At 44.2% G+C, this 15589-nt stretch overlaps 1 protein-coding gene across 1 annotated transcript; it reads left to right on the top strand.

Annotated features, from left to right (window-relative positions):
* Positions 1-1951: 1951 nt before the first annotated feature.
* LOC103511807 (leucine-rich repeat extensin-like protein 5) lies at positions 1952-14533 on the top strand. The gene is made up of 10 exons (XM_026825349.1): positions 1952-1985; positions 4162-4455; positions 5289-5426; positions 6046-6185; positions 6431-6586; positions 7139-7519; positions 7858-8115; positions 8708-8820; positions 8910-9099; positions 14150-14533. Exons 1-10 carry the CDS (start codon positions 1952-1954, stop codon positions 14531-14533), a joined length of 2088 nt encoding a protein of 695 aa, XP_026681150.1.
* The last annotated feature ends 1056 nt before the right edge of the window (positions 14534-15589 follow it).

Raw genomic sequence — 15589 nt, 5'->3', positions numbered from 1 at the left:
CGACCTAGCGCTAACAAGTTGACGCGCTATGTCGTTGTTTAATCGAGCATCATCCTTGAATAATCCTTCAAACACATTTCATATTGGTTTCAATAACATCTTGTCCTTTTAAGAGGAAAAAAAAATCCTGAGCTAGGCTATCTCCTTTCTCTCTCTCTCTTCTCTCTCCTCTCTCTCCTCTCTCTCCTCTCTCTCCTCTCTCTCTCTCTCTCTCTCTCTCTCTTTCTTCTCTCTCCTCTCTTTCTCTCTCCCTCTCTTTCTCTCTCTCCTCTCTTTCTCTCTCTCCTCTCTCTCTCTTTCTCTCCTCTCTCTCTCCTCTCTCTCTCTCCTCTCTCTTCTCTCCTCTCTCTCTCTTTCTCTCCTCTCTCTCTCTCCCTTTCTATCACTCCTGCTCCCTATTTATCTCTCCATTCATACCTAAATCTTCACACGTCACTCACTCCTTTGAGATAGCAAAGATAAGGTAAATCCCAGGTAAAAGTATACCTGGATTAAGAGAGAGAGGCAACCGACGTTTGAACACTAGGAATATGAGAGAGAGGGAGAGGGAGGGAGAGGGAGAGAAAGAGAGAGGGAGGCAGATTTGTTTGTTTATATGGGTATTATTGCATTGAAACCCCCCCTCCCTCCCTCCCCTTATTCGTGCCCGTTGTTCCAAAAAAAATCCACCAAAAATTGATTTGGGCACAAATGGGTTAGGGGGTGTGTCAAAATACAAAATCGTCGACTATAAAACTCACCTTGTTCGCAAGAAATAAATCTGTGAAATTGAGCCTTTTCCCACTACTATTGAATTGCAGGACATGTCGGAACAAGTGGAATAAAATAAAGCAAGTGTAGGCAGCAAGTTCTATCTGCTCCAGGGACTCCTAATTTCTGGAGGAAAGAGTTCTTTTTTCATACCTCCATTTCTCTCCCTCCCCCTCCCTTCTCTCTCTTTTGGTGGATATTTACTTTTTCAACTCCTGTATGCTCACTTGGCTGTTCATCCCTCTCTCTCTCCTACTAGGTTTGTTCATCCCTCTCTCTCCTACTAGGTTTGTTCATCCCTCTCTCTCCCCCCCTCCTGGTAGACTTATTTTCATTTCATTTGATTACCCAGCTCGTTTTAGGTACAACATTTTTTTATCCTTTCTCTCCCTCTTCTTTTTATATCTCCTTCCTCTCTCTCCCTCTTTACCCTCTTTTTCTCCATCTGTATTCTTCCTTCTCGTTTTCGGGTTGGTTATAATTATTTTGCCGACGTTGGCGAAAGTTGTTTTGTCTGATTGTTTGAATCCATTAGGAAAGGAGAAACAGAGTGAGAGATTAAAATTGCTTCCTCAGTTTTCTGAATTTCGACTTGGCACGGTGAGGACTGTTAAGCTGCGAGTCGACGGCCGTTGATCGATGTCGCTCCGTCCACACTGCCTTGACAACATAGATTTACCTCGTCGATCGACGGCCGTCAGCTGTGTTTTGATAGAGTAAACTGTAACTGCTAAGGTCTTGTCGTCCCGAAAGCGAAGGAAAAAGGAGAAGAGAGGATAGGATAAAGCCAGCCTTTCCGAGAAGCCGAGAACGAAACTTATCTGTTTAGGATAAAATCCGCCTCGGACGGGAATCAAACCCGCGACCTAGCGCTAACAAGTTGACGCGCTACCCTCAAAGCTAACTAGGCTGGGTACGGTATCGCAACTTTAAACCAGTGCTTCTCAAAGTCGTTGCCACCGTGCACCGTGGCACACTCTTCAAGAAGCCTATCTTTCCGCGGCACACCTAGGGCGACCTCGCGTCACACAGTTTGAGAAGCACTGCTTTAAACCCTCATTGTCGATGGGAACAGTACCCGTAATATTTCTGAAGGGTTAAGAAGAACTTCTCTCGGTGAGACAAGGCTCATTGAAAATTCCGTTTGTACATAACGGGGTACAATGAGACTCATTTCATTTTACAATGGGACTCATTTGCTATGAAGATCCAGCAGAACGAAATGCGAGAGTTGAGTAAATATGTAGGTACTGAAGCTTTTGTTAGTGGCGGAGCGTGGATTTCTTTTCAATGACCGGTCGAATTTTCGTGGACACACCAGAATGTGGACAGATTTGTTTGTTTATATGGGTATTATTGCATTGAAACCCCCCCTCCCTCCCTCCCCTTATTCGTGCCCGTTGTTCCAAAAAAAATCCACCAAAAATTGATTTGGGCACAAATGGGTTAGGGGGTGTGTCAAAATACAAAATCGTCGACTATAAAACTCACCTTGTTCGCAAGAAATAAATCTGTGAAATTGAGCCTTTTCCCACTACTATTGAATTGCAGGACATGTCTAACAAGTGGAGTGGAATAAAATAAAGCAAGTGTAGGCAGCAAGTTCTATCTGCTCCAGGGACTCTTAATTTCTGGACGAAAGAGTTCTTTTTTCATACCTCCATTTCTCTCCCTCCCCCTCCCTTCTCTCTCTCTCTTTTGGATATTTACTTTTTCAACTCCTGTATGCTCACTTGGCTGTTCATCCCTCTCTCTCTCCTACAAGGTTTGTTCCCCTCTCTCTCTCCTACTAGGTTTGTTCATCCCTCTCTCTCTCCCCCCCCCTCCTGGTAGGCTTGTTTTCATTTCATTTGATTACCCAGCTCGTTTTAGGTACAACATTTTTTTTATCCTTTCTCTCCCTCTTCTTTATATCTCTCCTTCCTCTCTCTCCCTCTTTACCCTCTTTTCCTCCATCTGTATTCTTCCTTCTCTCCCTCTCCTCCTCCTCCTGCTCCAGGGGAGGTGGGGAGTGCCCCCCCCCACTCCTCACCTCCCACCCAAAGGCAAGTGTACTACACAGTTAATCAAATTATCTATTTTTAAACCCCAATAAACCCCCCCCCAATATTGGAAATTCTGATGTATAAATCACCTACTCTTTCCGACGAAAAATAAACGTACCACCACACAAAAAATTATAACTTTATTTCCAGTAATTTTTTTGTTGGTACCCCCCCACAAAAAAATTTAACTTTTTTTCCAGTAATTTTTTTGTTGTACCCATTTTTTTTTTTTTTTTTTTTTTTAATCGAGGTAAATTTGAAAATCCTCCCCCCCCCCTCATCTCTCTCTCTCCCTCCCTCCCTTCCCTGTTATACCCTCTCTGTTGTAATATTTATTTTCATGTTTCGGATACACTTGTTTGTTTACCGATTTTTATTATTATTATCTCAATCAGTTTTTTTGCTGTAGGTAGCGAAAAAATTGAATTAAAATAAAAAATCCTACCTCTACAAGTATCTCCCTGAAGCTACTAATCAAAACAACCAGACCTCTAATCAAACCAGATGCAGAGGTGGGACATTTTCATGCAGGTTCAGGCTTCAAAGAAGTGAAACCTGACAAAGAATCCAAACTGTTTCTTTTTAAGGTGTGTCCACACATGGTCAACCGGTCGATGTCGGCTGACACGTCCACACTGCCTTGATAACATAATTTCAACTCGTCGACGACCGGTCGACTATTTTGAAAACCCTCCCCCCCCCCCCCCCCTCATCTCTCTCTCTTCCCCTTTTTCCATCCCTCTTTCTCTCTCTATCCCTTCCCTGTTATTCCCTCTCTGTTGTAATATTTATTTTCATGTTTCGGATACACTTGTTTGTTTGCCGATTTTTTTTTTATTATTATTTCAATCATGTTTTTGCTGTAGGTAGCGAAAAAATTCAATTAAAATAAAAAATTCTACCTCTACGAGTATCTCCCTGAAGCTACTAATCAAAACAACCAGACCTCTAATCAAACCAGAGGCAGAGGTGGGACTTTTTCATGCAGGTTTAGGCTTCAAGAAAGCAAAACTTGCCAAAGAATCCAAACTGTTTCTTTTTAAGGTGTGTTCACACTGTCCACACATAGTCAACCGGTTATCGATCGATGTCGACTGACACGTCCACACTGCCTTGATAACATAATTTCAACTCGTCGACGGCCGGTCGACTATATTCATAAAATCGCACTGTGATGGATTTCGTTGATTTGGAAAATTCGAAAAGACCCTCGAGTTATTTTCATTTAGACATTAGACTTATCTCTTTCCTCCAATCGCACTGTGATGGATTTCGTTGATTTGGAAAATTCGAAAAGACCCTCGAGTTATTTTCATTTAGACATTAGACTTATCTCTTTCCCTTTCCTCTCTCCTTATGTTCGCAGAAGTGGACAAGCTCCGGCTGCCGCACGAGTGCACGATCTGCCGCAAGCTTGTGACCGCGTCACGTCGTCTCCTACGCAGTCACGCGTCCCAGTACGGCGTCGCCGAGGACGATATCCCCATCGACGCGCGCGTCTGCGTCAGTTGTCGCGCGTCGCGTCGGAACCGGTTCACGTGCTGTCCGATCCCGTCATGCGTGAACCATACGACCAACAGGGCGAAACGATTGCGCCTCCTCCCTAGCAAGTTTCACTCGCTGCCGCCCCATCTGAAGAGCACGCTGGCCAATGAATTCCGTGAGTATTTTTAATCTCTTTATTGATGGCTTTTATTGCTCATCTCATGAAAGACATACATTGTAAAATGAGACACTAATAATTGGGGGGTAATAAGGGAAAACTTTGTACCAACTTGAAACTTTGGGAATAACTTTCTTTTAGCATATACATGAAGGTTTAAAAAAGTCTCTAGCAATTCCTGTGGGGGGGGGGGGGGGGAACTTTTGTTTTTTCATCACATGCGCTCAAGACGCGACTTTTTTTTAATTTATTTACTTAAAAAATGTGAGAACCATTCACCGTACGAAAATAGTATCCACAGACAAAATGTAAGAGAGTTAAATTCCCTACTTTTTACATGTTTAAAATATTTTCGTCAAAAAAACCCTCTCACTTAAGATCTTTAATAGCAAAGGTCTACAGGAACTCATTCAATATTTTCTCGCGAATTTCTTCCTTAATAATGTCTATTTATTTTGTTCATTAAAAAGTTTAAAAAAGCATAACGTCCGACATTCAACTGGTGATATAATATTTGGTGAGCTTTCGAAGAATACTCAGCAATTCTCATCAGTCAGTCACACAGACTTCAACTCGGCAAGCGCTCGTCGTAGGAGTAACACTCTCGCGCGATTTTTGGTCTTGATGATGAAGAATTCTGAGTATTCTCGAAAGCTCACCAACAATTATCACCAGTTGAATGTCCCGATCCGATCAATTGTCTTTTAAATTTTTAATTGTTAATTAATGAAGATTCTTAATTTAATAATTATTCCTCGATAATTATTTTAGTTTTTTATTATGTTATGTAAAAACAATGGATACTTACAAGTCTTTTGTTTACATTATAGCAGAAATCAACCGCCGTCATTACCAAGTGCTGCTCGCTGTGGTACACCCGAGTACAGAAGAGGCTGATGACCCATGGGCATTGAAGACGCCCTCGTCTCGGCCCGTGTCGCCCTCTGGGGGCAGCACCCCGCCCTACTGCGTGGACTGAAGAGGAAACGGAGCTCTTGAAAAAAGGTGAGTAGGAGAGAAAAGGTTTTAAAATTCAAGGTTATCGACCCTAAATCGACCTGGTTGAAAACCCAGAACGATAACGGTTATGAAAAAAAAAAAAAAAAAAAAAAAAAAAAATGCACCGAATTTTGTTTAAAAAGTTAAAACTACTTGGCGTGCGGTATTCAAAACCTTGGAATCCCAGAGTTGGGGATTGGGAACTTAATCGGGGATATCCGTTGTTTTACGGATTACGCTACTGAATATCACCAAGAATAACAATAACAAGGCTATATTTCCCGTGTTTTTCAGAGATATAACATCTAATAAGCAGAAGAGAAATCTAATAAGCAGAAGAGAAGATGTAGCCATTTATGGTATCTTCATTAGATCTATCACCACTGGAGATATTGTAAATGGCGAAACTTGTATATTCTTAAGTTGTGTCCACACGTAGTCGACCGATGTCGACTGAACCGTCCACTCTACCACGATAACACAGATTCACCTCGTCGATCGACCGGTGGTCGACTATGTTAGGCCTCACCTTTTTAATATTTTTTTTAATACTATTTGTGACTCATGAGTTTTTTTTTTCTGGTTCAGGTTTGCGAGAGTGCGGTACGAAATGGACCGCGGTGAGTGCAATAGTAGGACCGTCCAAAACCTCGCATCAATGTAAGAGCTTCTACTTTAACTATCGGAAAACCCTCGGCCTGGATGTTCTCGTGCAAGAATACAACAAGGTGGCTAACATTCACTATTTTATTTATTCATTTTATTTGAACACATACAACAAACATACGAGTACATATTCTAAGTCGTTCTGTTTGGTAGAACAGATCGGTCGACTATTCACAGAACCTCTCCACCAAGTTCTATCATTAATTTTTTGTTCGCTTTCAATAAGACTGGGATTTAGATTTCTCTTAAAGTACTTTGAATGCACCAGTTCCTTATGTATCACTGAAGCAACGTTTCGAGTGGTTAGTGTCGGGATGGGAAACTATCTGGCATCAGGACAATCTGCTGTGCTGCGGTGAGTGCAATAGTAGGACCGTCCAAAACCTCGCATCAATGTAAGAGCTTCTACTTTAACTATCGGAAAACCCTCGGCCTGGATGTCCTCGTGCAAGACTACAACAAGGTAGGTAACATTCACTATTTTATTTATTCATTTTATTTGAACACATACAACAAACATACGAGTACATATTCTAAGTCGTTCTGTTTGGTAGAACAGATCGGTCGACTATTCACAGAACCTCTCCACCAAGTTCTATCATTAATTTTTTGTTCGCTTTCAATAAGACTGGGATTTAGATTTCTCTTAAAGTACTTTGAGTGCACCAGTTCCTTATGTATCACTGAAGCAACATTTCGAGTGGTTAGTGTCGGGATGGGAAACCATCTGGCATCAGGACAATCTGCTGTGCTGATGGCTTTTCCTGGAGAATGGAGAGTAGTAACCCGTCGCAGAATGGAGGGTAGTAGTCCTTGAAGTAATGCCAAAGCGGTACCGAGATACATTTTTTTTTTTAAAGAATAGAGATTAAAATACTTGTCACAAAAGACATTAATTTCGATGAACAAAGGTGCAAATTATATCTCGATGAAAGAAAAAGTCCCTATCACAATACTATGTTCATTCATTCAGCTTAAATTTGTCAACTGTATTCCTCGTCCCCCCTTATTTCAGAATCACTTCGGGACGGAACGTAAGCCAGCCCTGACTGACGAGGAAGAATCAGGCTCCTCCACATCCTCCTGCGACGGTCTCCCATCAGGGGTGGGCGGTAGCGGGGCCCTCATCGATTCGGACACCACGTCGGCCCCTTCGCCCTCCCAACAGGGCCCCAAGCCCTCCCCCCTGTGTCCGCCCCGGATCTCGGAATCTTCGGACACGACTGTGTCGACGCATAGGGGCACCCCTACGCGGCCCACCAGTGCTTCTCAAAGTCGTTGCCACCGTGCACCGTGGCACACTCTTCAAGAAGCCTATCTTTCCGCGGCACACCTAGGGCGACCTCAGTTTGAGAAGCACTACTTTAAACCCTCATTGTCGCTGGGAACAGTACCCGTAATATTTCTGAAAGGTTAAGAACTTCTCTCGGTGAGACAAGGCTCATTGAAAATTCCGTTTGTACATAACGGGGTACAATGAGACTCATTTTACAATGGGACTCATTTGCTATGATCCAGCAGAACGAAATGCGCTCAAATCTCTTTAAAAAAAAAAAAAAAAAAAAAAAAAAATCATTAGAGCTTCAGATAAACCTCTTGCCTAAATATTGTATACTCAACATTTTATGTTGAGAAAAAAAAATGTTATGGATTGGGCTTTCACACTCAAGAAATAAGACCAACTTTTCTGAGGAATGTCAGATTTCTTACTAGTATCCTCTCTTTCCCCTCCAGGAGACGGCGGACGAAGGCACCACGGAACACCCGAGTACCAACTCCCCTCTCACCGTCAAAGACCTCATGCTGGGCGTGATAGAGATCTCGCTCAAGAACTCGCAGGGGGGCACCCCCTCCTCGGACGCCAACACGAAGAATAACCCGCCCACCATCTCGTCAATATTGAAAACGAGCGAGAGCACGGGGGCAGGTGCCCCCCCGCCCAACCTGCCCCCGCTGGCGCCGCCCCCGCCCCAATCTAAACCTCTGTCTATGGTAAGAATAGTGCGCTTTATGTGGACAGGTGGGGATTGCCATTCACTTTATCATACGTTAATTCAGATGATTCTTTGCTTGCCATAAGAAGGTCCCGGGTTCGATTCCCCAGCATCGACAAAAATTGGCACTCGGTGTTCGGTTGCAAATATTTCAACGGGTTACTTTCTGGTATTCTCGTGTTGACCTAAATGGGAAGTATTGTGTCTCTTCTCGCACATCTGATGAGGGGCATACTACGGGATGGTCATGCTACGACACAGACTATACGAGTCTAGTGTAGCAGTTGTTTCATTGCTATGAAATAAAAAGGGTGGTGAAACGCTCTGGTATTCTCGTGTTGACCTAAATGGGAAGTATTGTGTCTCTTCTCGCACATCTGATGAGGGGCATACTACGGGATGGTCATGCTACGATACAGACCATACGAGTTTAATGTAGCAGTTGTTTCATTGCTATGAAATAAAAAGGGTGGTGAAACGCTCTTTTTTTTATCACAATTGTTCATGGGTCAGAATAATTCAGATGACTCATCAAAACAAAAACCCCTATCTAGATAAAACTTAACATTTTCCTATTGTTCTCCTTTCAGGTTCGAGAGGCGGAGCCCGTCACGTTAGACCTGAGCATCAAGAAGCCGCGCGGGGCTGAACCCACGTACCCGCCCACCAACAAGCCGGCCCTGTCCCTACCTCACCCGGTCATGTACCGCGCCGCCCCTGACACGCGCGCGGGGCTGAACCCACGTACCCGCCCACCAACAAGCCGGCCCTGTCCCTACCTCACCCGGTCATGTACCGCGCCGCCCCTGACACAAGCAACTACTACCACTCCATGATGGAGGTGGGCCGGCCCCAGCAGGCCCCCAACGAGGTGTACGGGGCCCCCGGGTCCCATCTGGTGATGGCCGTCCCTGGAGCCGCCCATCTGAGTGTGTCCCGACAGCCCAACACGCCTAGTCATATGAAGCCCAACAAGGTTCGGGTACGTTATACACGTGTTTATTTTTGCTTGCCATTCAGAAGGTCCCGGGTTCGAATCCCAGCATCGACAAAAATTTGTAGTATAGAAATGATGGCCGTCCCTGGAGCCGCCCATCTGAGTGTGTCCCGACAGCCCAACACGCCTAGTCATATGAAGCCCAACAAGGTTCGGGTACGATACACGTGTTTATTTTTGCTTGCCATTCAGCGAATCCCAGGATCGACAAAAATTTGTAGTATAGAATAGAATATACCCTGCTTATACTGCCAGAATGAGACTGAAAAGTCCCTTTACTCCCACAGTCTAAGCAAATGTATTTGGTACAATATTTTTTAAAGTTAAATTATAAATTTTTAAAAAGACCCTTAAATTTGAAAAAAAGAAACAGTTTATGAATGAATTATGTATTTATAAATAACGATTGCGCCTCCTCCCTAGCAAGTTTCACTCGCTGCCGCCCCATCTGAAGAGCACGCTGGCCAATGAATTCCGTGAGTATTTTTATTTTTAATCTCTTTATTGATGGCTTTTATTGCCCATCTGATAGTGTTTTTTCCGCCAAACACGATTTTTTTTTTCATATTTACTAAATAAACGTGAGAACCATTCACCGTACGAAAAGAGTATCCACAGACAAAATGTAGAGAGTTCAATTCCCTACTTTTTACATGTAAAATATTTTCGTCAAAAAAAACCCTCTCACTTACTCACTTAAGATCTTTAATTAGCAAAGGTCTACAGGAACTCTTCAATATTTTCTCGGAATTTCTTCCTGAATAATGTCTACTTACTTATGTTATGTCTCGCGATTTTTGGTCTGATGATGAGAATCTGAGTATTCTCGAAAGCTCACCAAATATTATCACCAGTTGAATGTCGGATCTCAATTGTCTTTTAATTTTTTAATTTTAATTAATGAAGATTCTTAATTAAATAATTATTCCTCGATAATTATTTTAGTTTTATTTATGTTATGTAAAACAATGGATACTTACAAGTCTTTTTGTTACATTATACAGAAATCACGCCGTCCATTACCAAGTGCTGCTCGCTGTGTTACACCCGAGTACAGAAGAGGCTGATGACCATGGGCATTGAAGACCCCTCGTCTCGGCCCGTGTCGCCCTCTGGGGGCAGCACCTCGCCCCTACTGCGGTGGACTGAAGAGGAAACGGAGCTCTTGAAAAAAGGTGAGTCGGAGGGAAAAGGTTTTAAAATTCAAGGTTATCGACCCTAAATCGACCTGGTTGAAAACCAGAACGATAAACCCCCCTCCCCTGCCTCCTCCCTCCTCTTCCTCCCCCTTCTACCCCCCTCGCGTTCCCTCTTCTTACGCCTCCTCGGCCGAGCAGCAGCAAATCCTCATGAACGACTATCTGACCGCCAAACAAATGCACGGAGGCCCGTCACCCGTGCCCCCTAGGCGCGGGGATAAGGCCACCCCGCCCAACCAGGGCCCTGGAGGGCCGCCAACGGGCCGAGAGAGTGGTGGCCCGCCAACCTCCTCCTCGGCCGCCATGTTCTATCAGCCCCCTCGACAAGGTGAGTGAAGTCCTTCAAGCTTGGAAGTTTTTTTTAGTTTGGAACGATCTATGCCTTCAATCCGGGGATTGGTTGGTAATCTCTCTCGATTTGTCTCTGTCGTATGTCCATTGTCCATGCCTTCATTTCTTGTGTAATTATTACAGCCAGCGAAATCCATGATTTGATTGCTATAGATAATCTAGAGTCTTCCTCTCCTTTGTAAGTGCCCTAATAGAATCTCTTTAATCTAATACAATATTAGTGCCAGCCTTGTTAGCTTGGAAGGTAGCGCGTATTTAAGTGCATTGAAAATTTGATCACATAATAAGGGAGCTCTAAGGGTTAGGTGGTTGAGAACGCCTCCAGCGTTAACCTCGCCTTGTCGTTAGCTTCCAATCAAGAGTCTATTATTATTATTACATTATCTACGTAGGGGCCCATTTGTAAATCCAGGTAAAAAACAAGTCCAACTCCCTCTTAATCATTTCTTTTGCTTCCCCACTCCGCAGGCGTCATTCAGAGGCACAACACGAGCAAGCCGCCGTCCCCCCACTTCCCCCCGCCCCCGGGGCACGAGGCTTTCTCCTCATTGGTGGAAACCGCGGTCCGCCAGCCCTCCCTGCCCGTCCCTGGGGATCACAAGTCAGACCGCGAGCGTCTACAGTCCCTGCACGAGGGCCTGGGACAGCGGTTCAACAATCATGACAGGTGAGTCCAGATACCCAAATCTTGACTTTATCGATCAAAAAGTCAAACAAAAAGACAACGGATCTTGGTTTCGGCCTCATTGGGTGATAGATGAGCATTTCAACTTTACTATCAATTTGGACCCTAAAAAATAAACTGTCAAAAAGTTGTGGCCATTCTTCTGAGCGTCCTAAAAAAAGGATGCTATGCACTAAAGGGTTAATGACTGGATTATACGTGGCTAGTTGCTGGACTATCTAACTGACCGACGAAATATACTGAAATTACTTATAATATTGAACGTCAGTGGCGGTTTCACTGAAAAGTCAGTAGCTGGACTAATTGAAAAAATTTCTATTTACAAAAAGAAATAAAACAATAGCTATGTTTCCGACCATCACGTAACTCGCATCACATTTTCAATTTCTCCGCAGGTATCCTCCGCCATCTAGTCGCGAGCAACAGGAGCGGTTCGCGCGGGAGTCCGCAGCCGCCGCGGCCGCCGTTCAACACCAACAGCAAGCCGCCCAAGCCGCCGCCCACCAACAGGCGGCCCAACGCGAGCGCGAAGCGCGTGAACTCGCCGCCCGGGAGCGCGAACGTGAAGCGCGCGAGCGCGAGATTTTGGCGGCCCGCGAACAGCCACTTACCGGGAGCTTATGGCTATGAGGTGAGTGTTTGACAGTCCCGGTAGTTTAGTGGTTGATGGTTCGAGTCCAAGTCAAGTTACCAGTCTCGGTAGTGTAGCGGCTTTAGCTTTTGCTGAATGGTGATGGCAGGGAGAATAAAGAAAGGATATCTTCTTTTTCCATACACCCGGGTGATGGTCTCTATCGATGTTTAATTGGCTCGTCCTGAAACGAAGTCAACCATCATGAGGCCAACGTGCCTCAGTAGTGTAGTGGTTGATGGTTCGAGCCCAAGTGAAGTCGTGAAATTTATCGAGATACCTGTAAAGAAATTGAGCCTATTTTATTTTTCCTGCGATGGTTTTGTAGGTAGGTATCTTTTTTTTTATATAACATTTTAACCTCAACATTTTCAAGCGTATCTAAATAAGGAGGAGGTTCCAGGCTCCATTGTGGACACACTGGTTTGAGGGTCGATGGTCTCGGCGATGTTCGATAGTCCAGGGTCTAGAGTCTAGACGAAGGTCAATGGTCCATGGTCTATTTTCGCCGTTGTTCACGCGCTCTAAAGTCTGAAGTCCTTTTATCCCAAGGAAAAAATGCTCATCCCTAAAGGGAATTTAGCCAAAAACGTGTGTTAATCAATTGTTTCTAATTTCAGAGACCGAGACCTAGCCTGGGCGGAACACAGGGCGGCCGGGTCCCGCCTTAACTCGGAACAACAGGCTCGCATCCACCAGATGCAAATGGCGGCCTTCCAGCAGCAGCAACAAGTGCAGCACCATCATCATGCCGCTGCTCTGGCCGTAGCTCAACAGCGTATGGCCGCTGCCCGGAGTGAACCCAATAGTCCCCATCAGGCCGCGGAGAGGGGAGGAGGAGGGAAAACGTCTTCGACGTCTTCGGCCGGCTCGAATAATTCCGATAAGCATTCGGCCGAAGCGAGGTAAGAATAGAAGAGATAGGTACCTTGTTTATCCTACCCGAATAGACCAAAACTGAGGTGGAGAGATAATAAGGTTGAGAAGGGATGGAGAAGAGTCGAGGCATTAGATAGGAGGGTATGGAGGGGTAGGACGAAGAAAGCTAACGCCGACCCCAAATAAGATTAGGAAAAGGTGCAGTAAGAAAAGAAAAAAAATGTACCTAATTAATTTTATTCATCACAAATTTCTTTTGTTCTCATTTCAGACCACAACTCGTCACCGCAGCCAGTCTGATCGACGCTATCATAACCCATCAGATCAACCAACCTGTAGAGCAAGGGGGCCCGGGTCCTGGGGAAAGGGGCCACTTGCCCCCCGCACAGCCGGGCCTGATGAACCCCTCGGCACAGGGCACGCGGCCCGGCGATAGACTCTTCCAAGTGGTGAGTGGCACCTTCTCCAAACGTAGAAACACACTACTGTCTGTCACGTCACGTGAAGTCATGGGGAGTCAGAAAGATGTAGTTTTCCCATTCTATTGTTCCCATAATAATATTGTAGGTAATTTCGTTCAGGAAAGCCACATCACTATCTCACTTGACGTGATAGTAGTGTAGCTCTCATGAACGAAATTACCTACAATATTATGGGAAAATCTTTAAATTATATCTTTCTGACTTCCCCATGAGGTCAACTGACGTGATAGTAGTGTGTTTCTTCCTTGAGTTCCTTGAGCCAACTGCTACATTAGACTCCTGTGGTCTGTGTCGTAGCATACCCATCCCTCATCAGATGGGCGATGAGAGACACGATACTTTCCCATTTAGGTGCTGGGTCAACACAAGAACTCCAGAAAGTAAGAAATATTTGAAAGTTTGGTCTGAATGTTTTTACTAATTCTCTCCCCTTTTCATTTCTCCCTCGTCAGGATTTCAATCAGAAGAAACTGTCCGTCTCTCCGCTGGACACATCGGCTAACGGCAAGCACCGACAACTTTTTTTTGAACGTTCAAAAAACTTCAACATCTTGCGTTTTTCTTTTGTTTACAAACGGGTTTGTTTACATTTCGTATCGGAAATATCTCTTTGGCAGTTTGGCCATTTGTTCCCAAGTTGGAAGGAGAGTTTCCGAATTTTACAAGGTACGTTATAGACAAATTTTTATCCTATTTTATCTCAATAATCCCTTTTTTTAGTGGAATAAAACTCAAAACCATCTCAATATAGGTCTCTAGTTTTTCGCCAGTGATTATTTTTATATAATTAATTTATCTCTCTCCTCAGATTACTTCCCTCTCCCCGTCTCAACATCAGCAGAACCGCATGTCCCCCTCGCAGGGCGGAGGCAGTAGTACCAGCGGGTCCAAACTGTCCCTACCCCCCGGGTCCCGAACCTCCTCCCCACGCCACCAGGCCCCGCCCGACCGGTACCAAGAGTCCCACCACCCGGGACATACTATCAAGGATATGCACGGCGGGCATGCTATGAAAGAGTCCCCGGGCGGGAGCATCACGCAGGGCACACCGGTGCATTCGCGCCTGTACCCGCCGCCCCCGTCAAACGAGAGGGGCGCGCCCCCGCCCCCCGAGTTCTACGGCAAGCCCCCGTCGGGACCCCCGAACCCCGCACACCGGTCCAGTGGTAAGTCCGATGATACATACTTTTAGTTTAAATTTAAAATGTTTCAATGTTCAAATGATGATGATGATGATACATAAGTAAGTAGCTACCTAGGAGTTTTTTTTTTTTTTCTTGTTTTTTTTTTTTCCCCTTTTTTTGAACCTTTTTTTAAAATTTTTTTTTCAAAAAAAATTTTTTTTTTTTTTTTTTTTTTTTTTTTTTTTTTAAGTAGACTCTTCATAGTTGTATTATTTGATACTGTGTGAAAATCCGTGAATTTCTGAGAAAAAAAATAATCTCAAGTTTAGTAATAAATCGATATACTTACCGATGTACATAAAAAGGGTTTTTGTGTCCAAGATCATTCTGTACTTGGTCACATCTTTTTCACATTTCTATCTATTCTCGATAGTTTGTATTGGGAATTATTATCAAATTTGTACCATATAACTAACCAAGTGAAGAGTATTAGTCCCGTCCCTGGGGATCACAAGTCAGACCGCGAGCGTCTACAGTCCCTGCACGAGGGCCTGGGACAGCGGTTCAACAATCATGACAGGTAAGTCCAGATAGTCCAGATACCCAAATCTTGACTTTATCGATCAAAAAGTCAAACAAAAAGACAACGGATCTTGGTTTCGGCCTCATTGGGTGATAGATGAGCATTTCAACTTTACTATCAATTTGAACCCTAAAAAATAAACTGTCAAAAAGTTGTGGCCATTCTTCTGAGCGTCCTAAAAAAAGGATGCTATGCACTAAAGGGTTAATGACTGGACTATCTAACTGACCGACGAAATGTACTGAAATTACTTATTGAACGTCAGTGGCGGTTTCACTGAAAAGTCAGTAGCTGGACTAATTGAAAAAATTTCTATTTACAAGAAGAAAAAAGAAAAGAAAGAAACAACCTCCTCCTCGGCCGCCATGTTCTATCAGCCCCCTCGACAAGGTGAGTGAAGTCCTTCAAGCTTGGAAGTTTTTTTTAGTTTGGAATGATGTATGCCTTCAATCCGGGGATTGGTTGGTAATCTCTCTCGATTCATCAGTGTTTTTCTCAAGTCCCAAAATTTCAAAAAGAACTAAAAACAAAACATTGATGT

Source organism: Diaphorina citri, unplaced genomic scaffold, assembly GCF_000475195.1.
Source record: "Diaphorina citri unplaced genomic scaffold, Diaci psyllid genome assembly version 1.1 scaffold34, whole genome shotgun sequence".
Taxonomy (NCBI): domain Eukaryota; kingdom Metazoa; phylum Arthropoda; class Insecta; order Hemiptera; family Psyllidae; genus Diaphorina; species Diaphorina citri.
Note: the sequence above shows the minus strand (reverse complement) of the source record. Positions and strands in the feature narration are given on the sequence as shown.

Coding starts and splice junctions, on each gene's coding strand:
- LOC103511807 (XM_026825349.1), top strand. CDS start 1,952: ATGAAGATCCAGCAGAACGAAATGCGAGAGTTGA. Junction 6,186..6,430: donor TCGTGCAAGAATACAACAAG/GTGGCTAACATT, acceptor TCGAGTGGTTAG/TGTCGGGATGGGAAACTATC. Junction 6,587..7,138: donor TCGTGCAAGACTACAACAAG/GTAGGTAACATT, acceptor CCCTTATTTCAG/AATCACTTCGGGACGGAACG.